Source organism: Microcaecilia unicolor, chromosome 8 (assembly GCF_901765095.1).
Source record: "Microcaecilia unicolor chromosome 8, aMicUni1.1, whole genome shotgun sequence".
NCBI lineage: Eukaryota > Metazoa > Chordata > Amphibia > Gymnophiona > Siphonopidae > Microcaecilia > Microcaecilia unicolor.
The window spans coordinates 170,963,572-170,979,784 of NC_044038.1; the positions used below are offsets into that span (position 1 = coordinate 170,963,572).

The 16,213-nt window shown below is 44.0% G+C and overlaps 1 protein-coding gene across 1 annotated transcript in view; it reads left to right on the forward strand.

Moving 5' to 3' along the window:
• Positions 1–11,135, forward strand: part of C8H5orf15 (chromosome 8 C5orf15 homolog) — a 47,347-nt gene extending 36,212 nt beyond the window's left edge. Inside the window, exons 2-3 of the mRNA XM_030212263.1 lie at positions 1,868–2,538; positions 9,213–11,135. Coding sequence (XP_030068123.1) covers positions 1,868–2,538; positions 9,213–9,344 — 803 coding nt within the window. The 3' untranslated portion in view covers positions 9,345–11,135. The remainder of the gene's footprint in view (positions 1–1,867; positions 2,539–9,212) is intronic.
• The last annotated feature ends 5,078 nt before the right edge of the window (positions 11,136–16,213 follow it).

The following is a 16,213-nucleotide window of genomic DNA, read 5'->3' on the forward strand; positions in this document are numbered from 1 at the left end:
TGCACAGTCAAGTGGTATGTGTTGTAAAAGTCCTTTTTAAAAAATAAGGCCCGAGGTGTCAGCTCTCCTAGTTTTTAAGTGCAGTCAGTAGTCTTCAAGAGGGAAAACACAGAGTTATAGTGTGACGCAATGACATCGTTCTTCTATTTATAGATTCAAGCATGTCAATGTGGGACACTTGATGGGAAGAGACAGGGTAAAGTGTGTCGCTATAGGATGACTGGGAGTGAGTAGGGAGAAGTATATGGAGTCTGTGTGGGGACTGGTGGCTTAAGTGAATTTTGTATCAGGAGGTAATTTCTCCAAATGGGTTATTTTTATACATACCATTATATTGATGAATCTCACACTGTTAAGCCCAAGGGTATGTGGAGCATGATCTCAGTCTCTCAAATTTATTGCTAATACTTGTATGGTGTGTCTGTGGAGACAGTTGTAGGCATGTGTCTGAAGATTAGTTTTGGATGTGTAGGAGATGGAGTTCTGTGCATGGTATATGGCTGAGTGGGTGATTGTGTCTGCTGGTCAAACTCTTTTTTTTCACTTTAGTGTGGAGGCAGTAAAAACTTTTATTTGACAGTTCCCAGTTGATGGAGGACCTTAGGTGGTTGCTGATGTGCATTTTTTGTCGCTGTGGAATGAATATTTAGCCTAGCATGACAGGACACTTAAATTGGATTCTTATCTGTTTCTTGATTGCTTTTGCTAGATATGGATATATGGCTTAAAGTATTGTTTTTATGATTACTTGGGGTTGATTACAGTAGGTGGGGGTGTTCACGTGTCAGATCCCATAAAATCTGGGACAGTAATTTTGGGTTGGGATTGGGAAGGGATAAAGGGAATTTGGGGTTGTGGTAGAGGTGGGGGATTGGGAAGGGGTATAGAGATGGTATGGGAGGATGGGGAGAAAATTGGAAATCTGGGATGACTGGAATTCTTTGTTCATATTTTATTGTTTTTCTTGACTGCTGTATTTGTCATCAGTAAACCAGATTTAAAATAGAATAGCGTGATATACATTTTGCTATTGTAATATGGCTGCACTGAATGTGTTGAACTGCATCAAATACATTGTCTTAGTGTGTTGTGTTAACTGTTTTATTATCTGGAAATATCATGAAAAGATAGAATATTGGTTCCAAGTCTGTCCTAGGGGACCCCAACCAGTTGGGTTTTCAGCGTGTAAAAATTGAAAGTGTAGAGATTTGCACGCAGTGTCTTTATTACACATGATCTCTCATATGCATATTCATTGTGCATATCCCAAAAATCCAACTGCTGGGGATGCACCAGGACTGGTCTGGGCATTGTTTCTTACATTAGTTTGTAGTATTCATCATACAGGACCAGTTTTTCTTGTGTTACTACCTAGTTCCTGCTTCCACTCCACTTGAACTTCATCTCAGCAAAACCACTTGACAGTCCCCTTATTTCATCAAGCCATTTTGGACACACATTGTGGGACCATGTTTAATGTTACAGGCCCCGCATTATGGAACCAGCTTCTGCTTTTTCTTTGTATGGAGGTATCACATGAAAAATTCAAGAAATCCCTCAAAACATATTTATTTCAACAAGTGTTTGCAGTTGGGGCATAGTCTGGAGGTGTCAGCCACCGTTGAATACACTGATGAGTAATCTTTTCTCTCTTGTCATGTACTTTCTCTATAAAGTTGCAGTTCTTTTCAACCTGAATTGTAAACAGCCTTGATGTCATGTCTCTGTGGCGGTATATTAAATAAAGATGGAACTTGAACTAGAATGGTGCCAAGTGGAAGAAATGGTGGGCAGTGAATGCAATGATAGGGTTGTTGACTTTCTTGGCCTTCATTTCTGTCAATACAATTTTCTTTCTCTCTTTCAGACAATGCAACTTTGTTTACAGCAAAACCAAATGACACTTCAGAAAATGGTACTCTAAGTACTCCACTGCAGACAACCGATAAAAGAAACACAGTGATCACTAATCTGACTAGTGTAATCGGTCTAATTACTAATAGAAGTTCATCAGTGAACGAAATTCTGAATGAAACTACTAAACCAGCTCTTTCAAGTGTGGTTAATATAACTTCCTCCATTACACCAAGTCCTGCTTCTGTCAGAGGAAATCTCACCATCACTGCTCAGACCACAACACTTGCCCAAACATCAGGAATCACTTCAGATGCTTCTGAAGACCCTGCAATTGAAGAAGAAGGTCTTCTACCAGACCAGCGGGATAGTTCAGTGACCACAAAGGAGACAGTGGAGCCTGATGCCGATGATGACGAAGATGAAGATGATGATGATGGTGTGGATTACGAAGTCATAGATGACACCAGGGATCAGTCAGATACTGATGATGCCATGCTGGATATAATAAATGAGGAAGAGCTGGATAACATAAAGAATTATGACAACATGAAAGGGTTTGATGTCAAAATAAAGGAACAACCAACCTCCAGCTTGGATGAAGATGGACATTTCTTTTTTCATCTTGTTATTATAGCTTTTCTAGTAGCTGTTGTTTACATTACATACCACAACAAAAGAAAGGTAGGTTTAAGTTTTTTTTTTTTTAAATTTAACGCGATAAGTATTAACTGTCTCTTCACAAACATTCTGTAAAAGTGATTTAAGATATCCTATTAATCTGCAGTGATGTATTCATGTTAAACTGCAAAATTTACCTCATTGTAAAGCAAATGACCATGGTGTGAAGGATAATTACCCAAGTTACTTAATACTTAAAGAGTAAACTGCTTATTTGTTGGTTGACACTGGGTAATGGATTTTCTTTTCCCCTGATAAACCTGTTTTAACTGTCTTCATAGCAATGCATATGAAGGGCGCTATGGAAAAAAATGTAATCATTCTCACAAGTCATATAATCCAGATATTTGTGCTGCTGGTTTGGAGTTGATGGTAAAGGTAGAATAAGAATCTGCTCCATATGGAAGGCAAGAGCAGAAGCTGTGTCGGTCACAGACGTAGTCAGAGAGTGCAGGCACTTTTATTTCAGAGGAAGCGCGGGGAGAGAATGGGAAAATTAGGTTCTTACCTTGGTAATTTTCTTTCCTTTAGTCATAGCAGATGAAGCCATTACGTATGGGTTATGTCCATCAACCAGCAGGGGAGATAGAGAGCACTCAAACTTTCACAGTGCCCTCTTGGCCAGCTAGCTCCACTGCCTCTTCAGTATTTGAAGCTTCCAAAGCAGTATGGCAAACCGCAATGGGAATCACAAGAGCTTTCCTCACAGCGAACGATGGCCCATCACAAGGGCATGAACTCATAAAGGAGGGAATGCACATCCTCCTGGAGGGAATAAACTCATCCTCCTTATAGTATAAGTGGAGGGGAACACCCGCGCCTCCTGGAGGGAATCACACATCCTCCCAACACACTGGAGGGAATAAACTCATCCTCCTATTTATAGAACTGGAGGGGAACACACGCGCCTCCTGGAGAGAATCAACACATCCTCCAAAAAAACATGCTGGAGGGAATGAACACATCCTCCTAAATTTAAACTGAACATGAATCCTGAAGATTGTTTTCCAACTTTCTCCCAAGGAAGGAACTTCAGGAAATTAGAACAGAACCTGAAAAACAGATTCACAGCATACAGACAATCATACAGGGAGGGCTCATGGCTTCATCTGCTATGACTAAAGGAAATAAAATTACCAAGGTAAGAACCTAATTTTCCCTTCCTTGTCATCAAGCAGATGAAGCCATTACGTATGGGATGTAACAAAGCAATCCCTAGATAGGGTGGGAACAAGCCACACCACACGCTAGCACTTGTGCACCAAAACGCGCATCCCTCCTGGCAGCCACATCCAGCCTGTAATGTCAGGCAAAGGAGAGCTTAGAAGCCCATGTTGCTGCACTGCATATCTCTTGAAGAGAGAGTGCTCCAGTTTCAGCCCAAGAGGAAGAAATAGCTCTACTAGAATGTGCCTTAAAGGCTACAGGCGGAACCCTGCCGGCCAGCAGATAAGCTGAAAAGATAGTTTCTTTGAGCCAGCGGGCAATAGTGGCTTTAGACGCTGGAGACCCTCTGCGAGAACCGGATAGCAAAACAAACAGATGATCAGAAGTCCTGAAAGAGTTAGTAACTCGCAGATACTGCAGCAGAGTCCTGCGCACATCCAAAAGGTGCAGCTGCCCAAAAGATTCTGGAAACTCTTCCTCTGAAAAAGAGGGCACGCAAATAGGCTGGTTTAGGTGAAAGGCTGACACCACCTTAGGCATAAAGGAAGGCGCGGTCCGAACCGTGACTCCGGACTCTGAAAATTGCAGAAATGGGTCTCTACAGGACAGCGCCTGGAGCTCTGACACCCGTCTCGCCGAGGTAATGGCCACCAGAAAAACGGCCTTCAGTGTCAAATCTTTCTCCGATGCTCGCCGAAGCGGCTCAAAAGGAGATGCCTGCAGGGTTTTCAAAACTAGCCCCAGGTTCCAAGCTGGACAGGGTGCTCGCACTGGAGGTCGGAGCCGAAGCACCCCTCTAAGAAACCGTGCCACATCTGGGTGAGCAGCCAAAGTCACGCCTTCCACCTTACCACGAAGGGAGGCCAACGCTGCCACCTGCACCCGCAGGGAATTATAGGCCAAGCCTTTTTGTACCCCTTCCTGCAAAAAGTCCAGAATCGGCGAGACAGGAGCCCGCATTGGAGCAATGGCTCTGGAAGCACACCAAGACTCAAACAGGCACCAAATCCTGGCATAAGCCACGGAAGTGGACCGCTTGTGGGCTTGCAGGAGAGTGGAAATAACTTTATTGGAACAACCTTTATTCCTCAATCGCGCCCTCTCAATAGCCATGCCGTAAGATTAAAGCGGCTGGCGTCCTCCATGGCTACCGGTCCCTGAGTCAACAGGTTCGGTACCAGAAGTAACGGCAGAGGAGCCTCCAGGAGCATCTGTCGGAGGTCTCTGCATACCAAGGTCTCCTTGGCCAATCCGGGGCGATGAGGACCACTTCTCCTGGGTGCAGCCGAATCCGCAAGAGCAGGCGCCCTATCAAGGGCCATGGGGGAAACACATAAAGTAGACCCGGAGGCCAGGGTTGAGCCAAGGCATCCAACCCCGCCGAGCGAGGATCTCTCCGTCTGCTGAAGAAGCACGGGACTTTGGTATTGGCACTTGTCACCATTAGATCCATCACGGGCTTGCCCCATTTGGCACAGATCTGCAGGAATACTTCGTCTGCCAGATTCCATTCTGCTGGATCGATCTGATGCCTGCTCAGGTAATTGGCCTGCACATTGCTCTGACCTGCAATATGAGCTGCTGACAGACACTGAAGATGCAGCTCGGCCCAGTGGCAAATCAGTTTGGCCTGCGCGGCTAGTGCTCTGCACCTTGTTCCGCCTTGTCGATTTATATAGGCCACCGTTGTCGTGTTGTCCGACATCACTCTGACAGCCAATCCTTCCAGGGTCACCTGAAAGGCCAGAAGCGCTTGAAACACCGCTTTCAACTCTAGGCGGTTGATGGACCACTCCGACTCCTCGGGTGTCCATAGACCCTGGGTATGCTTCCCCTTGCAGTGTGCGCCCCAGTCCTTCAGGCTGGCATCTGTTACCACCAGGCACCAAACGGGGAGCGTCAGCGGCATTCCTCGCCGCAGCATGCTGTCTGAGAGCCACCACTCCATGCTGAGTCGGGCCGCAGGGAGCCAAGTAAGTCTTCATTGGTAATCCTGAGAAAAAGGAGACCATCTCCGGAGTAGGGAATACTGTAGAGGTCTCAGGTGCACTCTCGCCCAGGGTACCACTTCCATCGTGGCTGTCATCGATCCCAGCAGCTGGACAATGTCCCAAGCTCGCGGGCGGGGCATCCTCAGGAGCAGACGGACCTGATTCTGAAGCTTGCACCGCCTTAGCTCGGGTAGGAACACATAGCCCGAGACTGTGTCGAACCTGGCCCCCAAAAACTCTAGAGATTGTGAAGGGGACAGGTGACTTTTGGCCATATTGACGACCCAGCCTAGAGATTGCAGTACTGAGACCACTCTGGCTGTAGCTTGTAAGCTCTCTGTTGCAGAGTCTGCTCTGATGAGCCAGTCGTCTAGGTACGGGAGAACCCTGATACCTTCTTGCCTGAGAAAAGCAGCTACTACCACCATTACCTTCGAAAAGGTTCGGGGAGCTGTGGCGAGGCCAAAAGGCAAGGCCCTGAACTGGAAATGTTTCCCCAATACCGCAAACCTCACAAACTTCTGGTGCGGGGGCCAAATCGGTATGTGCAAGTAAGCTTCTTTCAGGTCCAGAGACGTGAGAAACTCTCCTGGCTGTACCGCCGCAATGATGGATCGCAGGGATTCCATGTGGAAATGCCGCACTCTCAGGGACTTGTTCACTTCTTTTAAGTCCAGAATAGGGCGAAAGGACCCACCTTTTCGCGGCACCACAAAGTAGATGGAGTATCGGCCGCAGCCTTGCTCGGCGGGAGGCACCGGGGTCACTGCCCCTAACTGAATCAGACCTTGTAAAGTGTCCTCCACCGCCGCCCGTTTGACGGCAGAACCGCATCGGGACTCCACAAACACGTCTCTTACTGGGGCGTTGAATTCTATTCTGTATCCATTTCTGATCAGGTCCAGAACCCACTGATCTGAGGAAATCTTGGCCCACTCCTCGACAAAGAGGGAAAGCCGTCCTCCGATGACAGGCATCGAGGAGAGGGCCGGCGCACCATCATTGAGAGGGTCACCCCTGAACTCCTGGTCTTGAGCCACCAGCTGCGGGACGCTTGTCCGAGCGAAAGGAGTTCCTCTGCTGACCACGGGCACGTGAAGTGAACCCAGCAGAACGCCCCGGGCGGTACCTTCTAGCTTCACGGAAGCGAGGTCTGTACGAGGAGTGGACCGCCTGGCCCTTAGAGGAAGGCCTCTGCCTATCTTCGGGCAAGCGCTGGGGTTTTTGGATCACCCAGGCCTTTCACAATTTTCTCCAACTCCTCACCAAATAGGAGAAGAAAAGGCAACTTCACCAACCTTTGCTTAGAGGCCATGTCCACTGCCCAGTGTCGTAGCCACAGACGACGGCGAGCTGCCACTGCTACTGCCATTTGTTTAGCCGAAGCTCTGACAAGGTCATAAAGGGCATCAGCCAGAAAGGACAAGGCCACCTCCATCCGCGGAGCCACATCCAAGAAGGGCTCTGCTCCATCTCCGGGCTGAGCCACTGCCTGTTGCAGCCAAGCTAGGCAGGCTCTAACAGCATAACAGCTGCATGCAGACGCCCGAACAGTGAGACCTGCAATTTCAAAGGACCGTTTCAATGCTGTTTCCAGCCTACGGTCTTGAGCATCTTTCAGGGCAACACCTCCTTCAACAGGGAGGGTAGTTCTCTTTGTCACCGCAGTGACTAGGGCATCCACTGTAGGCATCTGAAAAACGAGCCATATGTCCCTCACGCAGAGGGTATAACTGCCCCATAGCCCTGGAAACTCTCAAAGGTCCCTCGGGGTCAGCCCACTGAGCCGAAACAAGCTCTAGGATGGAGTCATGCAAAGGGAAGGCCCGAGCAGCTTTCTTGGTACTAGCCATCCTGGGATTACCCGAGGAGGTCATGCCACTGTCAGGATCTTCAATCGAGAGGGCCTGCAGGGTATCTGAAATAAGCGCTGGCAGCTCATCACGGTGGAAAATCCTCACCGCGGAGGGATCATCCAGATCCTGTGGTAAATCCGCACCTGACTCTGGTTCCTCAGACCAAGAACGTCTGTCAGAGTTCTCCGAATCCTCACACCCCGACCATGGGGGGGAAAAAGGTGCACCACAATCTGAAGGGGAATTAACCCTTCTGCGCTTATCTTTAGGCCAAGCATCCGGGAAAAAAGCCACACTGGGCAGTCCCAGGCCAGAATCCATCGGGGGGGGGGGGGGGGGGGGGGGGCAATCAGAGGAACCTCAGGCGACCCTTGAGGAAGGGCTCTTTTCATCATGTATGCTTTATGCAGCAAAAGCACAAAATCCGGGGAGAAAATCTCACCCTGGGCACCCAAATCCTGTCCGGTGCTAGCCACTCCTGAAATAACCTCATCTCGAGGTGACCCACCCGGCCATGCTCGGGCCGGCTCCTACGCCAGTACAGCACGATTTACAGAGCCCTGCTGCTGATTTGCACTTGCCACAAGTGGAACAGCGCTTTACATTGTCCGCAGCCATCGCCGAAAAACGGCGGTAAAATCCAAAATGTCGGTTTCGCGCCAAAATCGCCCCGATCGCGGGCCCACCCCGGAGGAGTTGGAAAACACTCTTACCTCAAAGGATCTAGTGTACAACTACGATCCTGCTGAAAATCAGGTCAAAAACCTCTGTTCCAGCGTCTCTGCGTTTAAAAACGCGACGCGACTTTTTTTTTTTTTTTTTTTTTTTTAAGCTGTGAGGAAAGCAGAGGTATTGAAGACTCCGGAGGCTCAGATGAGTGGGAAAGGCAGGGAAAGGGCGAACCTATATGCCTGCATCCACTGTTGGTGGGTAAGGACAGGGAAAGCAAAGCAATATGTCCACATCCACAGAGGTATGGGTAAGGCAGGGAAAGGGCTAACCTATGTGCCTTTAAAGTGAGGCTGCTATAGCCTCCAACACCCCGGTTAACAACTGGCAAGCCAGGAACCACCTCCCGGCAGATTTTTCTGGAGCTTGAACAAGCTGCAGCCACCCTGCTAGGGGAGATAGAGAATACTGAAGAGGCAGTGGAGCTAGCTGGCCAAGAGGGCACTGTGAAAGTTTGAGTGCTCTCTATCTCCCCTGCTGGTTGATGGACATAACCCATACGTAATGGCTTCATCTGCTTGATGACAAGGAACTTGGGTTATATGGACACCAACATATTTATTTATTTTTTATTTGTTACATTTGTATCCCACATTTTCCCACCTATTTGCAGGCTCAATGTGGCTTACATAGTGTGTTTTAACAGGTTAGGTTTTTCACTGGTGCTAACTTGTCCATTCTGTTATGTTGTCCAAATTATTTGGGTTTTACTGAAGATTTATGATTAGCCGGAGACTTAGATGCATTAAATTTGTCTTGTGATGAAAATACACGGAGGATGTGGTGAGAGCATATAACTAACTTATTGATGGCGTGTACGTTTTCAATAGCGAACGAGAGACATGCAGTCCCTGATGACTTCATATAATTATGGTTAGTAGAAATTGTTTCACATTTTGTATCACCCTAAAATGCCAATTTTTGCTTTTTCTAGATCTTCCTCTTGGTCCAGAGTAGAAGATGGCGAGATGGTTTTTGCTCTAAGACAGTTGAATACCATCGTTTGGATCAGAATGTAAATGAAGCCATGCCTTCACTGAAAATTACCAATGATTATGTGTTTTAAAAGTACAGCGATGTCGAGTTAATCGATGAATGGGTCATTTCTTTTTGCCTTATTTTTACAGAGTAAATGTAGGGAATGATCTCTAGTTTAAGGAACAAATTACTTATTAATATAAAAAGATTTACCATGATTTGCCATAGAACCCTTTGTAAGGTGAGGGGGCATTTATGTTTTCTTTCATAATTATTTTAATTTGTTGAAACAAATAGTATACTTCCCTATTATTTGGTTATTAGTCTTTTCAAGTTTTTTTTAATAGATTGAAACAATAATACAAGTACCCACTTGCACAAGAAACTCAGAGGTAGAAATGCAGAAATAAGAAATTATTTAAAGCTTAAGGAACTCAAAACTCTTTATCAGACCACAGTTATGGGGAGAGTGAACCCCTTAAAGGCCCTATTCTGAATACATTCCACTTTATATCATTCTAAGGCCTTTCAGTTACTTGATGTCACAATCTCACTGAAGACTTTCTTCATATTTGTGAAGACCTTCAATTGCTCTGGGACAAGGAAACATATTTCTATTTCCATGGGTAAGCTAATAAGAAGCCCTGGTATCTCCCCTCCAGGCCCAGAATGCTTTTCTGTCTTGTGCGTTGTTGGTTACATCTGGGTACATCCATACTTTTTGACTACAACATAATTGGGAATTTAAAAAAAAATAATCTGATAACTGTCTTGAGATCTTGCTCAAAGACAAAGGATACAAGAAGTGTAGCTCGATCAGTCACTTCTGGTAGAGTCCTCCAATATAGCAGACAAGTCATGTAACTCATTACCTCCTTCTTGAGTTTGAACTGCACTTGCTGAGGGTACCCCTGCAAGCCTATAGGAAACTGGTTAATAATATACCTTATTTAAAGGGGAACAGCAGCAGAAGACATCTTCAAAACTTCTCTAAGATATTTTTTAAAGAAATCAACAGGGGTTATTACCACAGACCTAGGGAAATTTAAAACTCAAAGATTTAGTCTTCCATTAAAAGTTCTCAGTTTGCTTAATGAATCATAGTTTTATCCTTAACAATTGCAGCCACGGTTCCTTCAGTCCTTTAATTTCAGCGTTAGTTTGCTCAGAATATGCAAAGTATTCTTGCTTGGTATTTTCCAAAGTTTGAGAAAGCATATCCACTTTATTTACAAGCAATGATGTTTCTTGGGCTGATTTTGCTACTGTGGCATTAAGCCCTTGAATAGCCTTCCAGATATTATCCAAGGTAACTACCGCAGGGCCTGTAGAATCCTTAGCTATCCCTTCATCGATTCACTCAGCAGACAACACCTCGTGTCTGGTACCACCACCTTGGAGCTCCATTCCAACGACTTCTGCTTTTGGGGAAAACTCTATCTTTGGCCCAAGCATCTGCCGGACACGGTAGTAGAATGGCTGCTGGAGGCAACAACAATGTGTTGGACCACAGGAGTCCAGGTGCTCCTTTGAGCTCTCTACAGGGCCCAGGTCTCTGGTTCTAACCAGTTGAGATCTCGCAACATATTGGTCCAAAGTCTACTGAACTGGGGAAGATAATTGGGTCTGTGGTGGCTGCATCTTCACAATCACTTTTCATTTAGTTTGGGACATAGTAGATTAAGGCAACAAAAGAACAAATCATCATCGGAATTCGTCGGACATGGTAAGCACCCCCAGAAGTTCAGACCACCATCTTGCCACTCCCTCCTTCTGCAAAGAGTTTCTAAACAGATGATTTCACAACATTTCTCTTTAATTTGACATCCAGTACTGGTGATACACTGCTGGTGCTAATCATTTATTTGGTTAATCAACCCCATTATGTTACCCAGCCAGGAAGTAAATGTAACAAATTAAGTAGAATAAAATTCTCAACAAAACACTATTTGACAGCAAGTTCTCCTTACCAAAGGTATTGCTTTCAGTAGGCAACTGCTGGTCATTATGGCAGACTTCCTACGAACATGCTTTATAAGACTGTTTTGTACATTGCTTATAGTTTGGAAGCAAAATTATATTTATTATGCTACATATTTAGCAAGTCCATGTTAATGCCTAATGTCTTTTGTCATAGCATTGGGCGCAAATTAAAGACATAGTGATCCCTATGAGTATAAAAAGTGGAGGCTAGCATTTGTACACGATGGTAGTCACCTGAATATGGGGTCTCCAGTGATGTATCCTGGAAGGCATCCCCTATGTAGCTTACTTTGGGATCCTTTTACTAAGGCACGCTAACAGATTTAATGCCCACTAACTGATAAGATGGCCATTATATTCCTATGGGCCTAGTATTTAGTGTACCCTAAAAGGAGCCCTTTGATTTTAAATAGACTGAATTGTCGACTATTACTGCTTCTCATTTTTATAGCACTACTAGACAGCACTGTACACTAAATATGTGGCGGGGGGGTTGGCGGCTGGGGGAGGTGGGCTAAAATGTGCTCCCCCCACTTTGGGCTCTGAACCCTTCTCCCGCCGAGGTCTGGCTATGCCCCTGGTACTGCCTCTCCAAAAACAAAAGTTTTTTTTTTTTTACTCATTTTTAAGACCACATTTAGGGTTCCTTTTTACTGATGCTTAGCATGCTGTAATGGGCACAGTGACAGAGAGTGTGTGATGATGGGCCTTGGCAGCAGATAGCGTGAGTTAATTCTACTAGTGTGCGTTAAGCATTAGTAAAAAAAAGGGCCCTTGATCTTTCAGGAGCAGTTAGGTAGAATCTCCAGCAAGAGACTAACAGCAGATCGTTACCATTTAATAGACTCTTATGATCTGGCTTTGATTGCTAGAATTGCAGTAGACATCTTGCACTCTTGAGTCTTGACTTTTTTTTTTATATAAATGTAATAATAAATCATTGAAAGATTTTGTTAAAGATTCTTAGTAGCATTTAAATGAGTGTGCCATTCAGTTTGATCTGGGCATTAATCTGACATATTAATGTGAGTTTATATTCATGAAGTTCCTTTGGTACTTATTTTTACCTCTTTTTGAATTTTCTTTGTTTACACTGTTTTTGGGGTTCATGGTTTTCTGTACATGCTTTCTGTCCTGTGATAAATAATCAGAATTAGAGAAAAATGTAAATAATGTTGAATTTTGAACTATAATGGATGACTTGGTACTGAAGTATTATAATTGTCTTTTGGAAACAATCAGAATTGTAATTTAAGCTGTCTGGCATGGGAAATGTTGCAGTGGGCATGTTTAATATTAATGGCTGAAGCAGTCCAGCATCTAGATCATCACAGCAATTAATTCCATGTGGATAGAATCAAAAGTAGAAGCACAAATGATACACCAGGACAGTTTACTTGCAGTAATTTTTATCACATTTGAAGTTTTGATGTAATATTTTGAACAGAGGTTTTTTAAATAAATTGCAGATGTCTTTACATTTCTGATAGTTATTGTAATAACATGTAACCTTTTTAAAACAGTGAATTGTAGCTCATGAAAGTTTATGGATTGACTGAGAGAGAAGTCTTAGGTAAGGTACATCCTGTGAAGCAGCGCTATAAAGTTTCCTACACCCCCCCCCCCTGCTGTTGTATACTATTTTGGAGGGACCACCTGAAAGGGCAAATGCAAAATTCAAAATATTTGTTTAATCCATTGCAACTATGGCCTCCTTCACTGGGCTCTGGGTTGTATCTTAATGGAAACAATCTGAGGAAAGAATGGACTTGGACCACCCAATCTCCACTGGTGCAACTGCCAGAGGTTAGGGACTATCTGCATGGGTCAGCTGGCTTTATAGCCTCTGGGCATGGGTGGATTTCAAGTGCCATCTCAACAAGTTGGAGATAGGCCAGTCAGAGGAGACTTTGGCACTTATATCCACTTCTCAAAAGGAGAAAGCAGTGTAGATACTGTCAGATGATGCTTCAGCAGTTGTGTGTAAAAAATAAAAAAAAAAAGGCAGAATCAAGAGCCTATGGTTGGCATAGGAGACTAGTTGCATCCTCACCTGGAATGTGTCTTGTATAACAGCATTCCTTGTCGTCATCAGCAGCAGATGAATCCAGAGACTTGTGGGTTATGACCATCTACTAGCAGGTAAAGATAGAGAGTACCAATTTGAACTCTGCTACATAGGATGATACGCTCCTTGGTCAGTCTGTATTCTCTGTCTCCAGCAGGCAGTGGATAATCTCTCACAGGCTCATGGTTTCTTCTGCTTCTATGGCTCCTGTTTTGGGTTCCCTGGTTCTGTTGAGTTTGGGGTTGTCTAGGTCAGTAGAGGTGCCTGACATGGGGTACATTTACTAGTGCCAGGTTTGTTTCCCCCCCCCCCCACACACCACACACACACACACACACTTCCTTCTTCCTCCTCACTGAATAAAAATATAATGCTGGAAAAGAGCAGGTTTTTACTTAATGTGGCATTCTGGAGGAGAAGGGGGTATGTCTGCACTCCTGCAGCTGTCTGGATTCAACCACTTGATTGGAGTCAGTAAGGCCGGCAAAATTGTGAGTATGAACATTCATTCTTCCCCTCTGTTGGGTTTGTGCTGTTCAGGTTAGTGCTCCTGTGGTGGTACACTATTCTTTTTAAGCAGCCTGTGTGGTTTGCCTGTTTTTTTGGGACAGTACCGTTTTGGCCAGCGCAGGAACAATTTTGTCACTCTTTTTTTACCATACTGCTCTGCTGGAGGCAGTTGCTCAGCAAGGAGGGCGTCAGAACTTCAGTGTATCCTGTGTTAAGATTTATGATGACAATGTTTTCTTGTATATTATGCCCTCTCATCTACCAATGGTAGTTTCACTAATCCACGTTAACCAGTTGAGTTGCCAGCTTTTGTTCAATGGATGGCAGAGGGGAAGGATTAATCAATGCTTCAACTAGACCTACAGAGAGCAATTAGTAGACATTTGGAGGTGTTTCAGTCTTTCCATAGGACAGATATTCTTTGTCCACTTTGGAGAACCTTCTAAAGGAGAATCAGTGTTCAAGGCACCTGTAGCTAGGTGGATCAGGGAGACCATGGTGCTGATTTTAGAAGCTCTGTGTTTTGTACGCCTGCAACTGGTATTTAGACATCCATATTGCATGGATGTCCAAGTACCAATTTTTATAAATTCATAACTTCTAACACTGCAGTGCCTCCATATGGCAAGGGGGGAGTGGTTTGGGTGTGTTTTGGGTAGAACTAGGGAGGGGCCAAAAGATGGATGTCCAGCTCTGATTGCAGAAGAGGAAGGGACATCTGTGTCACTCACACACACACCTGCAGTGAGACTTGAACTGGCAACCTTTGGCTCTCTGCTCTGGCTCTCAGCTGGCTACTTTAACCATTAGGCTATTCCTGCACATGGATATTTGTGGCCAATGCTGGACTTTTCTAGCACATGAATGCCCATCTCGCATATATTTGAGAACAGGCTCTATCCTGTTCTAAAATACATGTGAGGAGGACATCTGTTTGTGACGTACTGAGTTGGATGTCCTTTTTAAAATACCCCTCCACATCACCTATACTTTGTAGTGTAACAAGATGCCAAGGAGCAAAAAGCACAGGCCATCTCTTGGATGGAATTTAGGTTGATTTCCCCCAGAAGACATTTGTAGGGCAGTGATATAAAAGATGCATGCATTTTCCCACCATTATTTATGGGCCAAGCAGTGGGTGGACTTACACCAGGGAGACACATCACACTACATAGAAATCACTTTGGTACATCCCACTAATCTGACAAGGAAGATTTCAGAAGGCAGGGAAGGGCTTATAGAGCTAACAATATAATAAATGATTTTAAAGTTTCAAGTTATAAAAAGGTAATCAATAGAAATAAAATAAAACATGGAAAAGAAAATAAGATGATACCTTTTTTTTTGGACATATCTTAATACATTTCTTGATTAGCTTTCGAAGGTAGCCATTCGTCAGATCGGAAATAAGTAAATGTTGGTAGATGACAGTATATATAAGTGAAACATCAAAGCATTTCAGTGACAGTCTAACAGGATGAGGGTGGGTTAGGTGAGGGACAGGGAGATATGCATGGAGATAGGAGAGTGACAAAGCAGTACAATTTTATGGTTTATAATAGGCTAGAAAACCCAGATCTTTAAGTCCTGTCTGGTGGGTGTCAAAATATTTAATCATTCTGACTTCAAAGGTCTTAAGTTCCTGCATTGTTTTAAAGTTCCCTTTCAGGATTCTTACCATGAAATCACTGGTACACTGTTCTGGTTTTGTAAAGTGCTGCCCCACAGTGGTGACATCCTGATGGTACTAGCATTTTTCATATGGTGTCTATGTAAATTAAATCTCTTCTTTAGCATCTGACTTGTTTCTCCAATGTAGCAGCCTTCGTAAGACCTTTGAATAAGTGGTTTGCAAATGCACTCAGTCCATCAGTTTTAATTTTATAACCTCTCCTGTACTGTATATTGTTTCCAATATATTAGCAGTGGAATGTGACATTTTTTCTATAATTGCTTCTTGAATAATTATCAGAATTACTTAGCAGCTTCCACAAACTTGTTTTTAATTACAAGGTCTATTGCATTAAGTAATTTTCCAATGTTAATTTATCTTTGCATTTGATTATCTTTTTTTCTTGAAAATGAAAATATGAAGGTCATTTATCGTTATGAAAAGTATTCTTACTTTGCATTATTCAATGTGTATTAAGAGTCCTGTTTACAAAGGTGCTCTAGCGTTTTTAGTGCATGATAAAAATTAGTGCACGCTAACTGTGTAGATGACCATAGAAATATGGGCATTTACATGGTTAGTACCTTCTAATTTTTAGCATGTGCTAAAAATGCTAGTACACCTTTGTAAACAGAGACCTAAATGCGGTTTCTGTGTAGTTCATTGAAAGTACACAAACAAAAGGCTTTTATAATTTTTATAAGATATGTTTTGTGATTTCTTT